General features: G+C 37.3%; 1 protein-coding gene across 1 annotated transcript in view; it reads right to left on the bottom strand.

Annotated features, from left to right (window-relative positions):
• Positions 1–315: 315 nt before the first annotated feature.
• LOC142982905 (solute carrier family 2, facilitated glucose transporter member 8-like) overlaps positions 316–8,861 on the bottom strand; it is an 81,639-nt gene continuing 73,093 nt past the window's right edge. The window contains exons 3-11 of the mRNA XM_076129627.1: positions 8,243–8,439; positions 7,626–7,789; positions 7,082–7,232; positions 6,504–6,729; positions 5,950–6,121; positions 5,519–5,633; positions 4,993–5,247; positions 4,196–4,336; positions 316–3,804 (exon numbers count right to left, since the gene is read on the bottom strand). Of these exons, the coding sequence (XP_075985742.1) occupies positions 3,544–3,804; positions 4,196–4,336; positions 4,993–5,247; positions 5,519–5,633; positions 5,950–6,121; positions 6,504–6,729; positions 7,082–7,232; positions 7,626–7,789; positions 8,243–8,439 (1,682 nt within the window). The 3' untranslated portion in view covers positions 316–3,543. The remainder of the gene's footprint in view (positions 3,805–4,195; positions 4,337–4,992; positions 5,248–5,518; positions 5,634–5,949; positions 6,122–6,503; positions 6,730–7,081; positions 7,233–7,625; positions 7,790–8,242; positions 8,440–8,861) is intronic.

The raw sequence follows: 8,861 nt of genomic DNA, 5'->3' as shown, positions 1-8,861 counted from the left end.
TAAAGTATATACTCGCTGACCCGGCAAACGTTGCTTTGCCATATAATATAAAAAAAAAATGTGTCACTTAGGGGTATGAAAAATAGATGTTGGCCGATTCTCAGACCTAGTCATTATGCTCACAAAATTTCGTTTCGGAGGAGTATGGCAACGAAAACTGTGACGCGAGAATTTTATATATTAGATATAGAGTGTGTTTGTAAGTCCTTACAATTTGGATTTTAATTGTCGGTTAATACACAATCTCCCGCCTTGAAGCCCTCAAGGAAGGGGAGGATCGGGTTCCCTTTCTAAATAAACGATACACAGAACACACACATTTAAAGCCATTTATTCATCCATACAAAATGTAATACATAGTAATAACATTCACAAATACATTAAAATTTAAAATTTGGCTAAAAATCATGTCCCATCTATTTGAAAACCTATCTATATAATATCTATTACTAAATTATTTATGTATGTATGTTTGTACACTCAGTTGTGCGATTATAACTCCGTTGGTCACTGTTGGGCTAAATTGCAAGTAAATAAAGAAAATTCCAGCACAAAAAATTGCTCTTGTGTATGGGACTTTTACAAACATAGGTACAATCAACGGACACAAAGTAAAACCAGACCTGAAATAACTATTTGTGGATGGTACAAATATTTGTTCCAAGTAGAAATCGAGCCCATGGTCTTCTGACGCACTGGCAGTGGTGAGCCGAAGACTAAGCACAGGCAGTCATTTCGAAATTGCGCAACTGGCCTTACAAAAGAAAGGCTTCTAAAATATTTACGTAATAAAGAAAACTTTGAATTGAAACATGAAATTTAAAACTTACAGCAAGCCCCCTTACGCACTAGCGTTAATCCTACGAGTGGCTACAGTTCAATATGCAACCGTCTAAAAATGAATAGCGATTAGCCGCTAGTGTGTAAGCAGGCTATGTGCTGATATGCCCACAAAATTAAAAACGATTTTTTTATTTTACAATCTTAGCCCAACCACAAATTTAGAATCGAGTGTTGCCACATCTAAAAATATAAGCCTCCATTTTGTGCACGATCAAACCGATCTATATAACATCAATACTGGTTATTTATAAACAGACTATTTTCCAAAAATACTATCGCACTTAAGTATATAATATTTTCATTGACATTTGTGAGCAAACTACCTCGGTACTTACACTCTTCAACTGATACTGTTTTAATTGGCAACATTTACTTGAAAGACTCGGAAAAAGTCCTTAATAATTTGCTTGGACGACTAATCCATACAAATATTTAAAACATATAACTTGTTTCAACGATGAAGGAAAACATCTTGATGAAACTTTGCATACCTATGAATTGTTTAAGGGCTAAACTTATTTCTTCAGGGCATGCTAAGTCGCTAACCCGTACTTGGTCACCGTGGTGCGCTCAAGGTCCTAGGAGGCCCTTGCTCAGCAGTCAGGCAGCAGTCTAATAATACTCCTCCTTTGCATTGCCCAGATAAAAAAGTTTGACTGTCTTTTACGATTTCTTATACAAACCGCCGTACTTGAAATTGATTTTCAAAGGTAACTGGAGACCTGGGGTCGAACATAAATATATAAGCGTTTTACATTTGTACAAACCTATCTTATAGAAGTATTTAGTTTAGTATAGTAGTAGTTCTAGTTTCTTTTGTTTTTTACGTCCCACTGCTGGGCAAGGGTCTGCTTCCAAATGATGGAGGTGAGGTCATTTTTAATTGCTTTTATTATGCCAAATTGGAAGGCGAACCACCTTGTACCGTAACGTCTAGGGATCCGAGGAACAACCCATAAAACGATTAACAATACTAAATTAACTATAAAATCTCAAATAATAATACAATATTAAATAGTTCAATCAAGTAAATGTTAGCCTTTTACAATTTATTTCAAACTTTAATAACTTTAGTGTTTAAGCACGGTAAATGAGAATCTATATCTCCTCTCAATTTGAGAGTATCACGCGTCTTGGGGCAATCTGTGAACATTTACAACGATCACGATGTTATTCTTAAAAACTATTCGCGTCTCTTTCTAATTAGAACAAAAGAAAAGAGACAAAAGACGATTACAATTTTTGAGTTTAATAGTCAATTGACCAATTTGGCAGTAAGTATCTTTCTAATCAGGTTTCGTATGACAGAACCAAATAAATTATATTTCCTCTTTCGCGACTAGTTTTTAATAACAAAATCGTTCTATTTAATCTAACCTAATTTATAACATGTTTTAAACATTCTGGGATCTTTCTTTTAATGACATAAAAATACTTTATGTAAATACATTTTGTGGGGAGAAGCGCGATTTCCTATACTGTATAATTTAGTAGTTTGACATTTAAAATGACATTAATGGAAGTAGTTCTTACGAAACACGCTAGAGGCGCTGATCGCTAATTATTTTGTAACCGTTTAGGTAGAGTTCGAGAGTAGGATATCGCGCTGTATAACATATTGTAGAGAATTAAAGAAACCGGGGATTAAAATGATTTAATTCTTTTAAAACAATTGCTGTTGTTGCAATTTTACTGCTTTTACTTTTTCTTTTCTCAATTCCATTCCTATTTAAAACGTACAATTCACTTAATTACTAACTAAATATGACACATCGGAACACATAATATTTATTATAATTTATTTTACTACTCAATGGAAATATTTTAGGCATTTTTACACGTTTTGCAGCAAGGAAAATAAAGAATGTTATTATTTGTGAAGACTAATTTTGCAAAAATAATACTATTTAAAATAGTATTAAGTACTATGCTAAAGATTGATTTGCCAGGTCTAAATATTTCTAATGAGTAGTAAAAAGTATATCGTTCTCGCAATTGACGAATGAGCATCAAGTTTTTGATGTGTGCGTGATTGTTTTATCAACGAATGCTCCTAATTCAAATTATTCTATGAGTTTTACACACTCACACATTGAAAAGTGTACAGTGCTATAAAAATATAGACGGTACAGGCGCATTCGTGAATTGCAAGATTATTTTTATTTATATACCGTACATATAATGTGTGCAATTGATATTCAATTCCAATATATAAATGACTCGGTTTTCCACAAATCTATCACAAAATATCTATTTTATCATATAATTTTTATCTATTGATTTTCTCAATATCTTCATGGCCAGTGAGAACTATAATTTATTTATTGAAAAATATTTTCTTCTGTCATTACAATGAACATTTGTCCCACCGGGTGTCTGTACAAGAATGCCTTAAACGCCACTCTCTATGGAATCGTCAACAGCATTACTAAAACTGGGTTTTATGTTACATCTCATATTCAATGGATGGATGAACCACCTAGCTTTCTCATCAAGGCTTTTTTATTAACTAGCAATACCCAGTGGGCTTAAAAATGGTAATTAGTTATCCAGAAATATGTCCATGAGCTATCGCGATATGTAAATCCACGCTACGTAATTTTGAGCCACATGTTTTGGCAACTTCCTAACTAAGTACTAGGCTATCATAACCTAACAACAGCTTAATGCAAAATACACCACAGTTGTTCTGAACCTCTGTCATCGTTGATCGTTCTTTCGCCTCCTGGTAAGAACGACAAGAGGTCCATCTAAGTCTTCATTGATTTGCTCCTGTGATTTGCCTTTAGTTTCTGGTATGACGAAGAATATGTACAAGGAGCCCAGGAGTGTGATGGACGCACATATGTAGTAGGTGCCGTGGAGGCCTATTGATACGGCCAGACTGCCGTAGTAGCGGAGTAGGAAGAAACTGCTGAACCACATCCACGATATTAGAAGGCTTGATGCTAGGCTTCTTACCTGAAAAAATATCATAATTTGTTTACCTGCAAGAGACCTATCAGAACGACAGTGTTGTTAGTAAATTAGTCCCAATAAAAACATCAGTAGATAAAAAAAACAGTTGTGAAAAATATTGCCTCAACCTAATTCTTTTGTAGGTAAATATCCTTCTTTAATATTTGTACTTAATACGATTTCTTACTATAATTTCGGGGTTTCCTTACCGGACAAGACTTCAAATAGAACCAAGTTACGTTTAAAATATTCTCAAAAAGTAGTCATTTTAAAGGTGAACGCACACTTATCCGAGCCCCGTGTACTTGCCAATTCGGTTCAACTCGTTCAGTTCGGATAAGTATACGTTCACCTCTAGTCCCCTAACATCAATAAAGTATTATTCAGTACTCACATTCATAGTGAACCACTCAGATATGAGTACATAAGGCACGGATCCCAGGCCGATGTTGTACAGGAACAGCACGGCGGACATCAGCGCGACTGGCGCCCACAGAGCCTCCTCCTCCACGCTGTCTGTCTTGTTCGTCACATTCTAGTACGAATGGAAACAATTAACAAGGACCATAAGTAAAAGGATAATAAGTAAATATAATAATATCTCATGTAAGGTCTGAATTTATTAATGCCACACTTATGACTCATGCGATCTGTATCCACATATGCGGTCGGTGGATACAGGCCGCATCAGATCGGTCACACTGGAAATCTATGGGAGAGGCCTATGTTCAGCAGTGGACGTCCGACTTATGACTTCTTCACTCTGGTTTCAAAAATCACATTTTCTGCGATTGATTTCGGAATGAAAGGGACTCCTTTTTTGGACTTCACAATTAAATATCCAGCCAGGCCCATAATGTTACACTTTTTTCCAGCCTTATTTTCGCGATAATTGTTTTAAAGTATGAACCGGAAACCGGAAACCGGAAACCGGTAACCTCGACAGACATACACGGATCACATGATTGGCGATGTCTTGAAAAAAGATCAAGTGCGTAGTACTCGTAACCGGCGGTCCTGTATAACAAGATGTATGGATGTAAATGAGGCAAAGGAAATTTGTAACGATGATACCAAGTGGCGTTCTTTGGTCTTTGCCTATCCTTATGGGAAAAAGGCGTCATATTATGTGTATGAAACGTACGAAACTCGTCTTTTAGAGTTTATGAAATCATAGAAAAACTATCTCACCTTCCAATCTCCAACAAAACTGTCATTATTTAACTTGACACTCAGGTTCTTCCACTCAGGCACATCAGCCACCTTCCACTCAGGAGTTAGGTCAGTGAAGTTGTCTGCAAGCTGCAGCTCTTTGTCCTTGAAGTTGGCCCGCTTGTACCAGAGCCGGTGCGTGTACCAGGAGTGTGTGCGGAGACTAGGGTCGCAGTACGCGCCGAGGATCACCAGGCAGCAGGTGATGCCGGAACATGACCAGAGCAGCAGCATCTGGAAAGACGTAATATACGAATGAAAACAGAATCTTGTCAAAGAGAGTGCTTATAAAGTTGATTAAGCGTTGTCGCTTACTCACTTAAAAAATAAAACTCCTTGGTGTAAAGCCGTATTTTAAAATCCTTTGTTTTATGGTTTAGTCATTCATCAATCATATGGGGAGCTGCGATCTTGAGAAATGTCTCGATACGCGATGAACTAATAGGTCATTAGACTTTTAAATTGTATGGTTAAGTTAATTTTTATTTACGGGTGTTATAGATACCTTTCTTCCAAGTTTGTCCACAGTAGCTGTAGCGACTGCTGCTCCGAGAACTAGCGCTGTACCGCATAATATAGAACCAGCTTCTGATGATTCAAATAATGGCCGAGGAACCGTCCTAAAAGTACATTAATCAATGTCAATTAATAAATTAATTACGATGAGGCGGATGCCAATTTATGTCTAATATTGTACTTAATAGCTGTGTATGATACATTTCTGGATAGATATTGTAAGCCAATAGAAAATAACTTTGAACGGACGAAGATTTGCAACTTATACTTATTGAACTATTTTTACATGGCTATTTAACTAACCTAACTTCATAATAATTTTTAGACTCGTGTCTGTTTATCAACTATTCTATAAATGTTTTTATTTTATGAAATCAGTGTATTATTCAGGACCAAGAAAAACATGTGAATAGTACATACCCATTATAAATAGTAAAGTTATAAGCAGTAATGTTGAGATGTGGTACTCCATGCGTGGAGTGCCGGAGCACCGCGGCGGCGAAGCTGTTGACTGCGCCCGCGCCGCTGCCGGCCGCCGCGCTTAGTACCACCACGCAAGAAATCAGGGCGCGCCGGGAACGACGGTGACGGACTAGAGACATTCATATAACGATGTTATATATTAATTCTCTTGATTATTCGAAATACATAAGTCCCGCACTTGGCCAGCGTGGTGAACTCATGGCTTTAACCCCTTCTTTCTGGGAGGAGGCCCTTGCCCAGCAGTGGGGCATTAATGGGTTACATTAAAATTTTTAATTAATAAAAACGACTTCAAAGCAAAATATCCTTTAAACACTCCGAAAAAATATGTCATAAATGTGATAAATAAAATACCAGACTTATAGGTTACTTAGTTACTACAGTGGCGCCCAACGTGGGGCCGGAATTGGCACAATTTTATCTATCTTCTACTGCAATTGAAATCATCAAGCTTCAACCGTTTAAGACTAAAGAAACTCTACTCTACTCACATAGTTCTCTACAAGGCGACTGTTCATTCTTCTTATCAGAATTAGAGTCGAGACCGCTGCTTCTCTTGAGCATGGGCTGGAAGGTGTCAGAGTCTTGTCTCCTGATGGGCTCGCGTCTCCCGTAGCAGTCTGAGGTCCGTATCTTGACTTCCTGCTGCTCTATCACGTCTGTCAGGTCTTCTCGGAAGTCGGAGCCGTCGAACCAGCAGATTATTTTGGCAGCATCCTGAAGAAAAAAACAGTTCCTCACTTCATAGGCTTTCAAACTTAACAGAAAATTAAGTAGAAGGGAATAAATTTCCTTATATTTTGTTTTAGAAAGTGTAGTAACAATACCGTGAACATTCAAAACGAACAATAAAACTATGATATTTTTGCGTTAGTTTTAGTTTTCTTAATGTATCAAATGATCTCAAGATAATATCAACCACTTTTTTAAATACTTGTACCTATCATAAGCCTGATACTATCCTAACTATTAAAGTTATCATCTGTAGACTTAGTAAACATCACTTACAGCAAAAACTCAATTCTATTGCTTCACTCTACATTACGCAAGTTCTCTATGCCGAAGTTACCTGTATCCGTCCCACACTGATGAGGAACGAGGGTGTCTCCGGGAGCCAGATGAGTGACACCAGCAGTACTAGCGGTGGAACTGCCATGGAAAGAGACAGCGCATGCGCGGACAACACCCCGCCTGCTGCGTACGCGAATAGAATACCGCAACTGGAAGAATAAAATAAGTCGTTGTAGAAGGGAGGGATTTTTGCTTTTCGCTACCAGGAGGTAAGGAGTAGGTGAAAGTTAGGTTGGTATGAATTTGGTAGATTATTTGCTGTCTGTCTTTCATAGAGTTATACAAAATTTGCCTTGCATGATTTTTGTCTTTTTACCAAGCAACCGAGTAAGTACAAAGGATTGGTTTGGTGAAAACCAAAAAAAGTGTCATTAAATCAATGTTTTAATGAATTTATAAACTTCAAATCTTGATCAAGAAGCTTTAAAAAGTTTAACACTGATGAAAAATGAACTTTAACAGCCTTATTATTAAGAAACTAAGTTTAGAGTAACAATAAATTCTAGACGCGCTAAGTCTCGAGGGTTCTGTATTTCTCGTACCTGCATCCTAGTGCAGGCATAGCAGCTAGGCCCCTAGTCCTTGGTGCTATCTCGGCGCAGTACAGAGGCGCCAGTGCCAGCGCCCCCGCACCTCCTGCGCCCGCTGCGACCCTGGCAGCCCACACGCCGCGAGGACCACACCATGCTGCTAATGACCAGCTGATCTGTGGAAAAGATGAATCAAAATAAGCATTTTTGATTTTGATCATATTTAATTAATGGATGATAGAAAAAGGAGGAAGAAAAATTAAGTTAATTTTATTTCTATTTGAAAAGAGCCGTTAAAAATATTATTTTAGGTCTTTTGGTCATTAGTAATTGAGGATAATATCTGCTGTTAATACTTGTTAACGAAACGTTAATTTCCAAAGTACAATAATTGAGTGTTGAGCTTCTTGTCACAGTTAATGATTAGTATCACAAAAAAGAAATCGCACACATAAAACAAAGCACTTAATATGGCTTAACTATAACTTAACTTCATATAGCATTTAAATAAATTCACTCTCTGTATCCTTGATCATCATAAGTGTCAGCATTTGACATAAATGAATGAATGATTTCATTTGATCTAAGGCTAAGGAAGGAAAAAGGTAGAAAATAGAAAGAATACTTACAATAAAACTAACACAAATACAAAAAGCGCCTGCTTTACGTCCCCTCGCGTCGGCTAGTACCGCGAAGAACGGCGCGGCGGGCAGAGCTACCAGGCATGGGAGCGCTGCGAGCCATGCACCTCCTGTTAACGCCTCGTTCCCTAGTACACCGGACACCCAGCCCGTACTGCAGCCGTGTGTAAAACATGATAGGTTATCTGGGAAAGAAAGAGAGAGAAGATAAGGTAGCGGTTAAAGTCATAGATGGTAGTATACTGCAAGCTGTGACTCCTCTCATTACTTCAACAACTGTATTAAAGAACTTTCAGGCTTACAAGGTATCATCATGTAGCTTTGCTTTACAAAAAAAGCGGTACAATTAAATTGCTCCGTTGCTGGGTTTTATATACCCTTGACCACTTACATGGGAGACGAATGCTTTACATACTCAACTAACATATAACTACTGCATAATGATTTTTATCATGTTTTTTTTTCATTTTACATTTATCTCATGAAAATTCACAGGTTTCTTTTTAAATACATATAATATGAATCGCGAAATGTTGTGCGCATAACTTGAGAATGATTGATAACCGAATCGTTTTATGGTTTCTGAAAATTTTACTTAAAATGCCCC

This window comes from Anticarsia gemmatalis, chromosome 22 (assembly GCF_050436995.1).
Source record: "Anticarsia gemmatalis isolate Benzon Research Colony breed Stoneville strain chromosome 22, ilAntGemm2 primary, whole genome shotgun sequence".
Taxonomy (NCBI): Eukaryota; Metazoa; Arthropoda; class Insecta; order Lepidoptera; family Erebidae; genus Anticarsia; species Anticarsia gemmatalis.
This window is presented reverse-complemented; position numbering and strand designations above follow the sequence as displayed.